Source organism: Dipteris shenzhenensis, chromosome 5 (assembly GCF_047967505.1).
Source record: "Dipteris shenzhenensis isolate YYH24624 ecotype China chromosome 5, Dip_SZ_1.0, whole genome shotgun sequence".
NCBI classification, from domain to species: Eukaryota; Viridiplantae; Streptophyta; class Polypodiopsida; order Gleicheniales; family Dipteridaceae; genus Dipteris; species Dipteris shenzhenensis.
In genome coordinates this window covers 30,258,063-30,275,101 of record NC_141600.1, presented here as the reverse complement: position 1 = coordinate 30,275,101, position 17,039 = coordinate 30,258,063, and the positions used below count along the sequence as shown (strand labels likewise).

Genomic DNA, 17,039 nt, shown 5'->3' with positions numbered 1-17,039 from the left:
GGGCCAGTAAAAGTCAGCTAAGGGGGGGGGGCAGAAAGTCAACCACTTTCCCCCTTGCAGTCGGTTGGTTTTGGGGGGGCTCAGCCCCTATAAAAGGAGAGGCCTTGGGCCTCATATTGCATCACCTGGAGCAGCCTTCCAAGGAGCAGCAAGGAACAGCAGACCAGCATCTTCTGGGCCTCATCAAGGAAAAGAGAAGAGCCCTTGAGAGCTGCAGACTAAGCTTGAAGGAGATGCCCACCTAGGCTGAGGCTCCAGACAGCGAGGTGGAGGGATCCTTTGGACAAAGAGTCTACATATGCTCAGTGGGGCACGTGGGCTCAGAGATCCAGAGGTACTAACCATTTAGGAGGAGAACCTTTTAGTAGTGTATCTTGTCCAATTTGTAGACCGACGGAAATATAAAGTGTTGCTTCTATATTTGTCTCTGAGCACAGTCTATTTGCTAGTCTGCACATACACATGAATGTTGTGAAGTACACACACTTGATGAAGCATTAATTCCATAGTGAAGCACTTCCGCGTGTAATTCCTGGGCTAACTATCAGTCTTCCGCTCTGGGATACCCTCTCTGTGAGAAATCAATTTTCTAACATGGTATCAGAGCCCTGACGGAAGTTTTCAGGAATTGGACTTGAAGGCAGTGTTTCTAGAAATGTTTCTAAAATTTAACAGGCGTTTCGTCTAGAAATGCCTATAGATATGTATTTTATATAAAGTATATTATTATATATACATATATTACATAATAAGCATAGTGCACATATACCTCAGATACACACATACACAGTGGGCACTCTGAAAATTCAAGAGATAACAGGTTCGCAGCCAGGTGACAAGTCGAGCATACAGCCTATAGGTGACAAGTCACAAGCCTATAGGTGACAAGTCAGTGGTCACAAGCCTACAGCCTACACAAGTAGTGGTCACAAGTAGGAGCTGCGAGCATACAGCCTACAGGTGACAAGTCAGTGGTCACAAGCCTACACCCTACATAAGTAGTAACTTGTAAGTACAGCCTTCAAATTTTATCATCATTCATTCAACTTAAAAGTTCAAGTTTAAAGTAGAGGCAAGTAGACACACATTACACAAGGAAATAATGTGATGTTTCCGATTCACTAACAATTGAAACAGATTCTCTTTGGTTGACTGATCTTCTGGACATGACACATTTGACATCTTTCGATGAGACAGGTTAAGAAAGTTCAGAACCGAAATAGGGGTGGACATCAATCTTTCGGGTTAATAGGATAGCTGATGTATTAGAAGATTCTGAAATAAAGGCCTTACTTATGGATGAACATTTGAATCAGATATCCGAACCATTGCGATCCACGTTGGACTGCCATACCCATGCCTAGCTTTATAGGCAGGAGTCTGGGAAAGACACACGTTTTTAGTTGAAAGCACAGTTTGACTTGGGCTTCAACTTGGTGCTTTGGCAATGAGAAACCTCTCTCTCTCTCTCTCAAGTAGCACTCCTAACCCACAGGTGGGAAATTAGCCAAACTGTTGAACAAAGGTTTCTGCATTACCACATCATACCTATTCACAAGGCAGGTGATCCAATGGATGCAAGTAACTACCTGCAGCCATAAGGACAGCAGCAAGGCTGTCATGTGGACAGCACATCTAGAGGGAAAACAGGCTAGAACGGAGGCGCTGTCCTGGTGATGATGTCAGCAAGCGTACAGACTGCAGGCAGGGACTGTACAGTCTTGTATGGATCTTTGGCACAGGCTATGGGCCTGGAAGAGGCGCTGCAGGACAAGGAAAAAGGCAGGGGTGGTGGCCATGGCACACACTGGCCTTAGATCTACCCAAGGGAAGGGGCCCATATGGGCTGCCCTTTGGGGCCTGGCATTGGCCCTTATATAGGATAGGAGGCGGCCTGCACAAAGTCGTCCCATTAGGGGCCAGTAAAAGTCAGCTAAGGGGGGGGGGGGGGGGCAGAAAGTCAACCACTTTCCCCCTTGCAGTCGGTTGGTTTTGGGGGGGCTCAGCCCCTATAAAAGGAGAGGCCTTGGGCCTCATATTGCATCACCTAGAGCAGCCTTCCAAGGAGCAGCAAGGAACAGCAGACCAGCATCTTCTGGGCCTCACCAAGGAAAAGAGAAGAGCCCTTGATAGCTGCAGACTATGCTTGAAGGAGGTGCCCACCTAGGCTGAGGCTCCAGACAGCAAGGTGGAGGGATCCTTTGGACAAAGAGTCTACATATGCTCAGTGGGGCACTGTTGGTAAACTGAAAGGAAAGGAAAGAGTGGACACAAACTCAGAATACTTGCATTACTTGCTTGTAGAATGAAGAAGAGTGAGGTCCTTAAGTAGGCACCTCATACATGCTCACTGACATCACTGATGACTTCAGAGCTCCTCAATCTGCTCCTACATTCTCTCAATCATCCTATGTGGCTCTTCCACCACCTAACTGTGCTTGTGGGCACCTAACTGTGCCTCTAGCACTCACACATAGAAACCAAAGTGTGCCTGAGGCATACACCTTGAGATATCCCAACAAACCCCCCCTCAAGGAAATGCCTCAGGCTATGTCAAGGATACATCTAGTCTCATAGTTTCTCATGCCATCTCATGGTGGTCAAGGATTAATCTATGGCTAGGTTCTCATGCTAGCAAGGGTTCCCTTGGGTGTAAGGTAAACAAAAAGGGATGCAAAAAGACCTTCCAATGGTTATCTCCCCTGCATGTACATGCACACAATGTCTGCAGGAGGTACCATGGAGCAAAACATACACAGATATGCCTACATATAGATACACGTGTGTACACACAAAAATATAGGCACTTACACATGCTCTCATGTGCGCATACACCCTACACACAGACATACATGCATGCATGTAGGAGAGGAAGCACAATGGGGCTGACTAATACCTAGGCAGCACTTGATCCTGTGGCTGAAGATGCCTCTGACTCACTTGATCCTGTGGCTGAAGGTGCCTCTGACTTTGAAGAGAACTCCTGCAACCAAAACCAATATTGCAAAACCAAAAGTCAATCTCTCTCTCTCTCTCTCTCTCTCTCTCTCACACACACACACACACACACAGAATAAACCTCATGCAACCAAAACCAATGTTGCAAAACTAAAAGTCAATCTCTCTCTCTCTCTCTCTCTCTCTCTCTCTCACACACACACACTTTTTTTTTTTTTTTGGGTAATTCAAGTAGCTTATACTACAATGTCAGGTAATACAAAGAGTCTCTCCAAAAGCAGAGAGTCTCCATCAAAAGCAAGAGTAAACAATCGCCAAGCAAGTCCTATCTAGGTCACCATCCTTACAGGCATCATAAATAGATTTCCTTAAGGAGGCTTTGAAGAACTCATAGGGCTAAGTGAACTGTTGTTGCAAATATGCCAAATTATGTGCAGTACAAAAAGTCCAAAGAGCCCAGTATCGAACCCAATGAAGGAGAAGGGAGTAAGATCGTACTGGAGTGGGACATCTGCCAAAAATCCAAAAAAGTCTCCCAAAAATGGTATTTGGGAAATGAAGGCATAACATATGAGAAATCCTCAGATCAAAAGCCTAGAGCATGGGCAGAACCATAGAAGATGTGGTACTGTCTCTGCTAGCGCTGAACATCGAAGACAAGAGGCCGTGGCTGAAGCAATCTTTCGTTTGACAAGAGTAACACCTACAGGCAGAGTACCTGTAATGCATCTCCAAAGGAAAATCCTCTTCGTCAGAGGAAGCTTAATTTTCCATAAGGCATGCATAGTCATGGTCCACCAAGCAAGTGGTTTTTGCATATGCCACGGATTATTAGCATAGTTGTGTATCCAAGGCCTTGCCTGTAGTAGCCTATAAGTAATAATCAATGTGAATTTACATAAGGCACAGGATGAATGTTCAGCCCAGCAGGAGACAATGACCAATCAGCCAACCTATCACCCTGTGAAAGAGGAGGAACAGGGAGAAAAGGTTGTAACATCTCCCTTATCTTTCGCCAAATAGGCTTGTGATGCATGCCTAATCCATATGCTGCCATAGCTTGGGGAAAAGTAAGGATGTGCCTGATCATCCACCACATCATGTATCTGCCTGATATCCATTTTGCTCAAATTGTAGGCCTTAATAGGCTCCTCACATGCAAGTGGAGTGTCAAAAACAGCACTCCAATATAAACTTTCCTGATGAAGAGAGTTGGCCCTTGGATTGGGGGGGGCCCATTTAATGCTGGAAAGAACCTGCTTTCAATCAAGGATCAGAGCAATAGCAAAAAGACACCCTGGAATCTTCCCCATTAACTTGCCAAGGAGTACGTCCCATATGTCCACATCCCATTTACCATAAGCAGGTGTCATCATAGTCCTAGACATGTAAGCAAGCATCTGGGTCCATGGCTGTTCCTGCTGTGAGAAGGTCAACAACAGTGACATTTTACGAGACAAGGCATGTAGGTGCAAGTTGAGCACATTCAATCCATCACTCTTTCGAGGAGAACATACATATTCCATCTTTAGTAATCGGAGAGCCTTCCTGGAGGACTTGGTTTTCCAAAGCAACTCCATTGCCTGTGACATGTATGCTAATATCTCCTGAGAAGTCCAATGCATCAAAGGCAAAAAGAATTAAACATAGGCCATGACAATAGATTGCACTATTATGAGACGAACATGAAGTGGCCAAGTGGCTATTTTCCAATAGTGCAACTTATCATGAAGTTTGTCAAACACCCATTGAAGTTGTTGCTTCCTGGTAACCATCCATCCGATAGGATATCCCAGATGTCTGACCACTGCATGAGAATCCAATATCTCACTTGGCCAAAGAGTTGCATGCCAATCAGTTTGTTTAAGGGATGACATGTAGACCTGCTGCCATTCCATACAGAGAAAAAGAATCCATGAGAAGTTGCAGCTCTTGTTGAGTATTGTGCAGCATGAAAAAAGAGTCATCTGCATATGCCTGTGCTGCAAAACTTTGTCCTGGTAGCTGCAGTCCTTGCAATCTCCCCCGAGTAGTAAGATGATCCAAATAGAGGAGCAGAGGATGGGTGGCAATGGCATAAAGTAAAGCACTAAGGGGACATCCCTGTCTGACCGATTTGCCCAAATTCCATGGCTGAGATAAATGATTACTCAAAATGCATTGAGCAGACGAATCAATGTATAGCCAATAAATTGCATATACTACCTTGGGCCCAAAACCCATCCGTGTCATTGTCTGTGCAATAAAATCTCAATGAATAGTATCAAAAGCTTTTGCTATATCCACCTGTAGAATGAGGACATCTTGCTCTATGCACTTGGTATACTCTATAGCTGTCATAGCATTTGCAATGTTATCACATATCTGCCTTCTGGGCACAAATCCATACTGATGTGGATGGACACCATCATGTAATATATTATGCAGTCTATGAACCAACATTTTGGAGATTAATTTATAAATGACAGGCATAAGAGTAATTGGCCTCCAATCTGTCAGATGTTCACAAAAAAGCCTCTTAGGGATGAGCTTGACAATTCCATGCTTCCAGGAAGCAGGCATACGCTGGCTGTCCCAAGCTGCATTAATCATGGCAAGGAGCACATGTTTGAGATCATCCCAGAAAGCCAAATAAAATTCCACTGTGAGCCCATCCCATCCAAGAGATCCAAGAGATTTCCCTTTGCCAAGATGAAGCAATGCATCATGAAGTTCTTGAGCACAAAATTGCTGCTCCAAAGGAAGTGCATGGTCCATTGTCGGGATTGGCTGTACCTAAGTCAGTAGGACTTCCCTGGCATCAATGATTGACTGAGTGGGCAGCAGGGGGATCAAACATCCTTTGAAAATGGTCAAAGCACTCTTGATCAACTTCAGAGAGAGATTGTGTCCAAGTTCCATCTAATCTTCTCACTCTGATACAGGAACTCTTCCACCTGTGTGCATGAAAACTTTGAAAAAAGGATTTAGAAGAACATCCTTTGTCTAATAGAGGCTTCATGCTTGCATGCACTTGCCACTTATTGAGCTTTCTTTAATCATTCTCGTGGAGCAGGAACTGAGAATGCAGCATAGAATCTTTTTGGGTGTCAGTCAGATGCTGAACATGAGAAAGCTCTGTAAGGTGTTGCAACTGTTGTTTGGCATAGTGCACCTACCTTCTCCAATCAGCCATGAAATTTTTGCCATAATTGTGAATAACATGCTGAACACAGTACACAAAGCCTTCCCATGCATAAGACATATCATGAGAAGCATGCGCTTGGAGAGGAGCAATGGCATGGTGGATCATATTCTTAAATTGAGCATGCTGAAAAATTAACATTGGGATACCCAAATAATCATGAAGGAGCGGCCATGCTGGTGACTAGGGGTAATTAAATCACATGCATGTCGGTGCACTATATGGGTGGGCAAGATTTCCCACATTGGTGGAGCCGCCCAAATAATCATGGAGATGCCAGGCTAGTGACTGGTAATTAAGTGGTAATTAAATTGCATGCAAGCCCCGTCAAAATTTGAGTAGCCAATTATTCACTTGCCGCATGTCCAAATAATCATCTGGGAGCCACCATAGTGGTCATGGTTTAGCCACCTCAAACAACCACCATCACATCAGCAATACCACTGTGGTGGCCTTCACTCTACTTAAGCCTCCACTATTCCATTTCATTCACCATTTTTGACTTTTCATTGTTTTGTATAATTACTCCTTTGCCATATTTGACTCCCTTCATCGTTACCTCTCAACCTTTCTCGATTGCACTGTTCGTGCACCTTCTACCCCCTCTCACAATGGATAACCTCCCAAACGTGTATTCTTGCTCCTCCATCTCTGCATAGTCTGAGAGTGTCTCACACAATCTTTCCTCCCCCAGTCTTGAAATCATGACATGCAAGATCTCTCACACAATTTTTCCTCGCCTAATCTTGAAATTGTGACATACGAGAGCTCCTCACATAGTCATAGAAATCCCAATTTGTATTTTGTCTCCAACTTCACCAAGTTCATAGATTAAGTGAACATGAATGATGGATACATTGTCTATCAAAGTCAGAAGATTAACATGAGTGAAATCATGATTGAAAAGGCATTAGGAGGCAATTTGTAAGCATAATTCTTGGAGAAGTCCTGGAAGAGATCATATATTTTAGATTTATATCCAAATGTTTAAAAAAGTACAGATGATGGAGCCAAGATTTTGAGCTTGCCAACTGATGTTTAGGATCTCTTGAAACAAACAAGGTAGTGATTATGTGATATCAGAGGAACACTTGAAGAATTGCAAGGATGGCAAATCTTAATTGTCATCTCAATCAACCAGAGTTGTTTTGCACTTGATGGGAACTTCCCTCAAAGCAATTTTTGAGCAATATGATAGGAAGATAAAATTTCTACATATGAACTCCACCGATGCAACAAAGGCAGCGCAACATGAGAGAATGCTTAGGGAGGGCACAGAATCCAAGGTAGAGGAGGCAAAGGCAAAGGCCTTGCAAGAAGAGCAAGCTAACGCCCTGCTGGAAAAATGGCTAAGATGGAAAGTCATAGAAGAGAAGAAGCAAAGAAGTTCTTCAAGTTGCTGCATCAGTAGCTTGATGATGTTAGAATGGATGGGGAAAAAGTGGAGAAAGAGCTAGTAGGGGTGAAAAAAGTTCTTGAAGATCAGAGAGTTGACAAGTAGGTTCTTTATCAATGGCTCTACAAAATCTAGAATGCATTGAACATCAATAAAGACAAATGATAGAACAACAAAAAAGGGAGAATGTAGAAACTAGAGCATTGATGTAGGAGCTATGACGACGAGAGAGATTCAAGTTAAAGAAGGATGCAGATTGGGTAGAGAGTAGCCACATTGGAGGAAACAATGAGAATGTGCAATTTTGGAAGGATATGGACAAGTTCATGAAATTGGATTACACTAGGGCTTTGCAAGATCTTTCCATAGCTCTTGAAAGTTTTAATATGCAGTCTTCTACCTTGTCTTAAAGCCAACAAAGAGTGGATCTCTTGGACCATGCCTATAGAGAAGCTTCTACACAATTTCACCAGGTTCAAGAGGAGCTATAGAATCAGATAGAGCTATTGGCAGAGAGTTAGCATCAAGTGGAGGTGCTACTGGAGAATATACACACCCTCAAGATGAGAGATTAAAGACTCAAGAAATAGCTTGCTAATGCATAGTGTCAACCTGTGGTATTGATGACAAATGCAATAGTGACTATCCCCTTGAGATGGGGCAGGGTAAAAAGTGCACGGTTTGTAATCTGCACATCTTAGATGAGTGCATGATTTGATGGCCCTAGTGCCAGGGCCATATTCTACATGTGTTTTTCTTTGGGGTGTTTGTGGATACAAACTCGTGTTGCAGAGAACATGGTTGTGGTTACCCATTGCCAACGACATGGAAATATCAACATCCACAGTGAGAGACGAGATGCTACAATAGAAATCTCTAGGTGGGACTACAAAGAAAAACAAAAGGGCCTTGACCAGCCCCCTGAAAAAAAGGATCTTGCAGCAAAGAATTCCAAGCTTGAGCCTCGAGACTAAGGGCCAATTCCCCCCTGGATACTGAGGAAGAAGAAGATGATAAAGAAGGCAATGAAGATGGGAGTAAGGAAGAGGATGCCTCCAATCAGTCGTATGTAGCTAATCCTAGAGTTATTGAATGTTTGTAGTCATTCGAATATAAGTTTATTTTATACAAAAAGATGTTATATGATATTTTTTAATACAAACAAGCTATTTTAGGATTGCAACCAGCATGGTGGCAGTACATCATAAGTGATCTCACAATTCAGGATTCTAACCAACAAGGTGGTAGTATACGATAAGTGGTCACCAATGTGGTGGTTGGTTGCATACTATTATATGGGCCCTTGAGGGGTCCCCTTTGTTGAGATATCGAGCTCCACTCGTGATATGCCAAGGTGACCGTTGTGCATTTATGTCACCGACTTGTTAGCTGCAGATGCGGTTGGTCCATCGCTCATGAATAATAGCTCGATGACAGCTATCCTTATGTATATACCTAGATGAATCCAGGAACATTCCCAAACTCATCCTCTAAAAACACAACATAGTGCAGTTTCAATCTCATGATAGTCACTCACAAGGTTGAAAACCATAAACTCCATCATGCATAGCAGGGACTAGCTACTATGACATCCCCACTGACGTCATCAGCGCCCAACAGTGGGTGTAGACCATAGTATAAAAATATGCTCTCACACATACAAATCCACACACCCACACATACTTGAGCATCCATTTATACAAAGTCTTCGTACTGAGTTTCTGTCGGCACTCCGGAGGTGAAGGGCAGACTCAGCCATGATGAAGGCTAGCACTAAAGGAGAAGGCTAATCAAAAGATAGTCCAAAATCTCTTCATTCAAGCTACAACTGCTTGTGAAGTCTAAACATTTTCATTTTAGTCTCTCCCCAACGAGCATCTAAATCTAAATCTAGCTGATAGCTATCCTTATGTACTCTAGTTCGTGGCTCAGTTAGTATGCCACCTTAGTTAGCTGAGTTTGGTTTGAGACCCACATATAGGGTTCTTCTATTTCTTTGTACTAGACTTAGGCTTTCACAACTAAGAAGACAAAAACTGTTTTCAGCCTCCATCTTTGTGTGTATTCCCCCATTGTGTATGTTAGAAAGCCGCAAGTGAGACTCTTTCCTTCTCTCCCACTATCTTCACATGGTATCAGAGCATGGTTCGTGGTAAGGAGCTCAAGAAAGCAAACCAAGTTCGCAGTGTCCTGGTAAGAGAACCAGTGTTGCTTTCCTTTTTCGAGTTTGGGAGCAAATCTCTGCAGGTAGCACAGCTGGAAAGTGCAAGAGTGCATTGTCTCAGATTAAGACGCCCTTCACGGTGTGACGAGAGGGCAATAGACACCCTTCCCGGTGTGACTTTATTTTTCTGATTCGAGGCCATTTCGCGGCCCGTTTTGGAGGCGGAAGTTCTCCACAAGCACTGACAAAAAGATCATGTTTTTGCTGTGCGACCACTGCTCTACAGGTCGGTGAAAAGTTGTTGTAGAAATTGCATCGTATGCCTGTGCGCAGAGATACTGGGAGTTACAGAATCATCCTTATTGCCTGTTGATGCAAAATTATCACTAGGAAGTGACTGTGTGGTCAAATACCACTTTCATCAATTTTGCAGATTTGCCCGTGTGAGGCAGATGCTGTGTTTTTTGCAGTGACAGAATATTTTGCAGTGTTCTATAATGGCGTCTGATTCTCTTTCACAGATTGTCACTAAAAATCTTGACAAGAACAACTTCCAAGCATGGAAGTTTAGAATGACGAATTTCCTTATGGGAAAAGTGTTGGAAAGGTCACCTCCCCATCTGTAAGCCCCCAAATGAGGAGAGCATGGGGGGGGTGAACCTAGGGTTTGAGTGTATGTCACATGGGCATCTGATTGGATGCCATGTGGGCAAGAATCATAGAGATGGTGGGTACTTGGAGCTAGGATGGATCTGCAGTAGCAAAAGGCGAAGCAGTAGCCAGCACAAGGAACCCGTACGGCGCAGGACACGTGGCCGGGAAGAGGGCCTGGCAGAGGCACAGACATTGCAGGGAGTGCAGGCCCAGATCTGCAGCAGAAAAAGTGGCTGTCAGTGGGCAGGAAACAGGCCTTTTATAGGCTGGAGATATGCCTTGAAAGGAGGGCCAAAGGGCCCTGGAAGTTTGGGCCAGAAAGCCCTGGGTTGTGTGCCTTATAGGGCTGGACCAGCCACAGACTGGTCGGCCAGTCTGGTCGGCCAGTCTGTACCAGGCTGGTCGGTTTTTATCAGCCCCCCCTGGGGCCTATATAAAGAGGCCATTCAAGCCTCATTTCAACATCACTTGCAGCAGCAGATCCAGAGCAGAAAGGAGCAGCAGGTAGCCACCCTCTGGACCTACATTCAGGAGGATAGAGAGGTGCTAGCAGGGCTGCACACTTAGCCAGGAAGCTGCCCACCTAGGCTGGTTCCCAGACAGTAAGGTGGAGAGGATCATCCTAGACGGAAAGTTTACTTACGCTCGAGGTTGAGCACGCGGACTCTAGTCTAGAGATAGCCAGCAGATAGGAGAAGGACTTTGTGGTAAGATCAGAGGACCACACCATTGGTGGGACTCTGGATCTATCTCTCTTGTATTGTGTCCATAGTTGTGGACGGAAATATATATTTTGGTGGTTTCTCTATCTGATTGGTTCATTGTCTATTGATGAGTCTCCACACCTATTGTATGCACATAAGTAAAGAAGTTTGTGATTCCACACCCACACCGCACACTGTGTGAGCTCCTGGGCATTATTTCCGCTGAGTGTACCCTCTGTTGGGTCATTTCTAACATGGTATCAAAGCTCAAGTAGGAGGCTCACAGGTGTGGGAGCCTGAAGGCAGGGACCTTGCTGAAGGACGACCCTGATTCAGAAGCTCTAGGAAATCGACTTCCACGACTGGAGGATTGTGCCCTTGCGAGAAGGAGGGTGACTCAAGTTTAGTCAGGTGCGTTCAGAGTTCTGGTTTACTGAAATTGAGTTTGGTTGACTTTGCTGAGTGGTATATACAGCAGAGATGTATATCGCCATCTACAGCCTCTTCAGCCCCTGCTTTCCCTTCCTCCTCCTCCAGTTTTCTCTCTTTCACTATCCCTAACTTTGAAGAGTCTGGGAACCTGGACGGGACTAATTACCCGATCTGGAAAGTGAAGATCCGGAGTCATTTAGTGGCTCGAAAGTTGTGGAAGCTGACCACAGGAGAGGAGTCGAAGCCGGAAGACTTGGTGGACAGTAAAGGGAAGGTACTCATGGCAGTAGACAGAGAGGAGCTTGAAGCTTGGGAAGAAAGAGATGCCCATGCCCTGGCAATAATCATAGGGACTACGGCGGACTCTGTTCTTCCGCATATCCAGCTGGCCGAGACGTCAGTAGAGGCGTGGGCCACCCTGAAGGATCTGTACGAGACAGATAATACCTCCCGGATCGTGCTTCTTCAGCATCAACTCTACAATCTTGATATGGAAGAAGGCGATACGGTACATAGCCATTTGACGAAGGTCAAGGTGGTGCGGGATCAGCTGTCAGCGATTGGTCAGAAGACAGAGTCATGCCATCTGGCCTTGATGGTACTGAGGAGACTGCCTCGGAGTTTCAAGAGCTTTGTTACGGCTGTGACCAAACCTCTGACATTTGAGGAGTTGTGTCCATTACTGCTACAGGAGGAAGCTCGGGAGAAGCTCTACAACAAGGACAAAGATGACAAGGCGATGCTGGTGAAGGATTCCGCAGGTAAGGGAAAGGGCAAGCCTAACGGTGGCAAGTCCAATAAAGATGACTCTGACGATGAGGGGACTTCGAAGAGGAAGCACAAGAAGAAGTGTTTCTATTGTGATACGCCCGGACATTTTGCAAAGGACTGCAGAAAGAAAAAGGCGGATCTGAAAAACAAACAGGAGTCTGACTCAGATTCAGAGGGAAAGGCCAAAGCTAATGTGGTAATCGAAGAATTGTTCCTGGTGACATCACCGAGTGTTACCGAGGTCAGGTATGTTGATCCAGAAGTCAGAGTAAGGATGTCTGACATAGAGATGTGGGTCGACGAGGAGTCAGATGCCTTTGTGAAGATGAAGGACAGTATGGAACGCTTGGTACCTTCCTGGTGTGTAGCTGTTGATACTGACACGAGGGTGGATTCCATGGAAAGCCCTAGGGTCTCATGGTCAGATGGATGCTGGACTTCAGAAGGGGACAGTACAGGATTACACAGGATCTTGGCGGGTGCCTCATTGAGGTACAGGGTTTGCTTTCAGAGCGAACATTCAGGTAGTACAACAGTCTGGTATGTATTTGATATTCTGCATTTGAGTCTTTATAGCATGCTGTGGGGAGATTCGGCTCTTCATTTGTCTCAAGTGATAAGAGATTGGAAGGAATTGGCCTTCTTCGAAGGCAGAAGGGGAAGTATTGGTGCTTCTTCAAATCTCGGACGCAGATTGCTAGAAGGTGGTGGTCAAAGAGTACTGAAGCCAGAAGAGTACCTGCTTGAGAACTCAGCGAGAGTTCATGGTCCAGGTTATCTGAAAATATTCATTGCTTGCAGACCTTGCCAAAGGAAGGACGGGTTGAAACAGACCCTCAGAGCATGGTGCCTGAAAGACTCCAGGTTGTTCACTCATTATGAGGGGGACGACTGGAAGATCGTGACGGCTGGATTGCTCAAGTTCAAAGGCGGGAATGTGACTGAAGGAGGTGGTACCAGGAGGTGCTACCAGAGATGGACCTGTGTACCAGGATGGTGTGCGGAAGCGGAACCGGACCTGGTGGAGCAGGAGCCACTGCATGAAAAGCTAGGAAAAGATTACGACACCGAAAGGTTCCAGAGGACTACGACCAGGGAGTTACTGGAGAATTTTCATCGACGTGTTGGCATTGGGCCGAGATGTGTCGGTGAGAGGGGGTGTTGGAAAGGTCACCTCCCCATCTGTAAGCCCCCAAATGAGGAGAGCATGGGGGGGGTGAACCTAGGGTTTGAGTGTATGTCACATGGGCATCTGATTGGATGCCATGTGGACAAGAATCATAGAGATGGTGGGTACTTGGAGCTAGGATGGATCTGCAGTAGCAAAAGGCGAAGCAGTAGCCAGCACAAGGAACGCGTACGGCGCAGGACACGTGGCCGGGAAGAGGGCCTGGCAGAGGCACAGACATTGCAGGGAGTGCAGGCCCAGATCTGCAGCAGAAAAAGTGGCTGTCAGTGGGCAGGAAACAGGCCTTTTATAGGCTGGAGATATGCCTTGAAAAGAGGGCCAAAGGGCCCTGGAAGTTTGGGCCAGAAAGCCCTGGGTTGTGTGCCTTATAGGGCTGGACCAGCCACAGACTGGTCAGCCAGTCTGGTCGGCCAGTCTGTACCAGGCTGGTCGGGTTTTATCAGCCCCTGCTGGGGCCTATATAAAGAGGCCATTCAAGCCTCATTTCAACATCACTTGCAGCAGCAGATCCAGAGCAGAAAGGAGCAGCAGGTAGCCACCCTTTGGACCTACATTCAGGAGGATAGAGAGGTGCTAGCAGGGCTGCAGACTTAGCCAGGAAGCTGCCCACCTAGGCTGGTTCCCAGACAGTAAGGTGGAGAGGATCATCCTAGACGGAAAGTTTACTTACGCTCGAGGTGGAGCACGCAGACTCTAGTGTAGAGATAGCCAGCAGATAGGAGAAGGACTTTGTGGTAAGATCAGAGGACCACACCATTGGTGGGACTCTGGATCTGTCTCTCTTGTATTGTGTCCATAGTTGTGGACGGAAATATATATTTCTATCTGATTGGTTCATTGTCTATTGATGAGTCTGCATACCTATTGTATGCACATAAGTAAAGAAGTTTGTGATTCCACACCCACACCGCACACTGTGTGAGCTCCTGGGCATTATTTCCGCTGCGTGTACCCTCTGTTGGGTCATTTCTAACAAAAAGGCTATTGGGAGTTCATTACAAGAAATGAAGAAGAACCAATTCTTCCTAATGTTCCCAATCAACAGGAAATGCAGGCATTTAAACAATGGCATGAGAGAGCCAGAAAAGTTAAGTACTGGCTGTCTATCAGTATTTCAGATTCTATGCTTGTGCATATTCAGGATGCAAGTACGCCAAAGGAGGCATGGGATACTTTGGCAAAAATGTACAGCACAAATACGCAAGCCAGGAAAATGCAGCTCGAGCAGGAGTTTCACAATGTGCAGAGAGAAAATATGAGCATCAATTACTACCGCATGAAGGTGAAGAAAATTGCAGATGCACTTGCTTCTGTGACCTTGAATGGTCTAGGAAAGGATTATGCACAGTTCCGGAAATCCATTGCCGTCTGTGAAAAATTTCCTGATTTTAAGGAGTTGTTTGCTCTTCTAATTTCTGAAGAGCAGAGAAATGGTGGTGCATCTTCTTCAGGAGGAACTTCAAAAGAAACTGTCTTCTACTCAAATGCTAGAAGAGGTAGAGGCCGATTTGGAGGAGGCCGATTTGGAGGTAGTGGTAGAAATCAGAATATGCAGCAAACTCAAGAAAACCAGTCCTTTGGAGGAGGACGTGGTAACTCTAGAGGCAGGGGGAGCCAAAAAGGTTGGGGTGGATGGCAGAGAGGCCAAAATGCAAACAACAATGTTGAATGCTACTATTGTGGTAAAATGGGTCATATGGCTAAAGACTGCTACAAAAAGCACAATGACATTATGAATGGAAAATTGCAACAAGGCAATTATGCATCCTCTAGTAGACAGGGTGATGACAGAAATGAGCATTTGTTTATGGTGCAGCACATGACCAATTCTATGACAAGTGTAGAAGAAAGTAATGATGTGTGGTATGTTGACTCAGGTGCGTCAAACCACATGACAGGTCATGCAGAATGGATGCAGGATGCAAGGAAAATGAAAAGACCAGAATTTGTGGAGACTGGTGATGATACTGCACATCCTATTGTGCAGATTGGTAAAATTCTTTTGTCTATGTAGGATGGGGAAAAGAAATACCTGTCTAATGTATTTCATGTCCCAAATATCACCAAGAACTTGATTTATGTTTGTCAAATGGTTGAGCAAGGCATGCAGGTCAGATTTAATCCTCATGGATGCTTTATTGAGGATATGAAAAATAACGGTCGCTTGATAGCAAAAGGAAAGAAAAAGGGCCAGATGTGTATGTTGGATGCGAAGAAGAAGGGCCAGATGTGTATGTTGGATGCGGACATGCCTGAATTGAGTGCAACAATGTTTGCACATGGGACCGGTGTAGTTACAGATATTGATATCTGGCATAAACGCATTGGTCATGTTAATGTACAGCGACTTAAATCAATGCAGGCCCAAAATATTGTTGCAGGATTGCCGAAATTCAAGGTTGCAGAAATGCATAAGGTATGTCAAGCCTGTCAATTTGGAAATAGGCAAGGAAACCATTTCCTAGACATGTTCAAGAGAGTAAGAAGCCATTGGAATTAATCCACTCTGATATGTGGACTACTAAAGCTGTATCTATTGGAGGCTGTCATTATTTTGTCACTTTTATTGATGACTACAGCAGAAAAGTTTAGATGTATTTTATGAAAAAAGAAAGTGAAGTATTTGGACATTTCAAAGCTTTTAAAGCTATGGTTGAAAAAGAAACAGGCCTGCAAATAAAATGCCTAAGGTCAGATGGAGGGGGAGAGTACCTCTCAAATGAGTTTGCAAGGTTCCTACAAGAGCATGGCATAAAGCAGCAATATTCATGCAGTCATACCCCACAGCAAAATGGACTTGCAGAAAGGAAAAACATGCATATTGGAGAGGTATCTCGGGCCATGCTAAATGAAAAAGACCTACCAGATTATTATTGGGCTGAAACAGTTGTTACAGCAGTTTACATAATAAACAGGACTCCCACTGCAGCAATACATGACATGACGCCAGAGAAGATGTATATTGGTAGGAAACCAGATATTTCGCATTTGAAAATTTTTTGTTGCATTGCCTATTTTCATGTTCTAGATGAGTTGAGGTCCAAGTTGGATCCAAAAGCTGAGAAGTGCATCTTTATTGGTTATTCTCTACAGCAAAAAGGGTATAGATGCTATAACCCTTCTACTCGTAAGTTTACAGTGAGCAGAGATGTTTTTGATGAGATGAGCAGCTGGTATAAACCAGTAAATGTGATTGATGATATAGATGCACAAGATGGTAATGCTGCACAAAATTCACAGCAGCAATCACAAAATATTAGTAGACCTGCAGTATCCTCTAGCAGTGGTTTACATATTTCGCCATGGACAGGTAGATTGAGATTAGGAGAATCTCCTCAAAGCAATGCAGATAGTGGTATGCAAGTATCACGAAAAGGAAAAGAGAAGGTAGATCAGCCCATGTTTGATGTGAATGCAGGTCACTCTTATGTGGATGGTGAATCCAGTGACTCAGAACAGAGCATTGATGATGAGTTGGGTATTCCTTCTATTGTTACACCTGGAGTAAGAAAGACCATGGATGTTTTGAGAGCACCTGGAAGTGATCCTACTTTGCGTAGGTCTACCAGAGCTAGGTATCCTGTGGA

At 44.7% G+C, this 17,039-nt stretch overlaps 1 protein-coding gene across 3 annotated transcripts in view; it reads right to left on the bottom strand.

The window, feature by feature from the left end:
- The window catches only part of LOC147901849 (uncharacterized), an 86,154-nt gene that overhangs the window by 4,417 nt on the left and 64,698 nt on the right, over positions 1–17,039 (bottom strand). For all 3 annotated transcript variants that reach the window (XM_087374887.1, XM_087374888.1, XM_087374889.1), the window contains one exon: positions 2,897–2,983. In XM_087374887.1, coding sequence (XP_087231013.1) covers positions 2,897–2,983 — 87 coding nt within the window. The remainder of the gene's footprint in view (positions 1–2,896; positions 2,984–17,039) is intronic.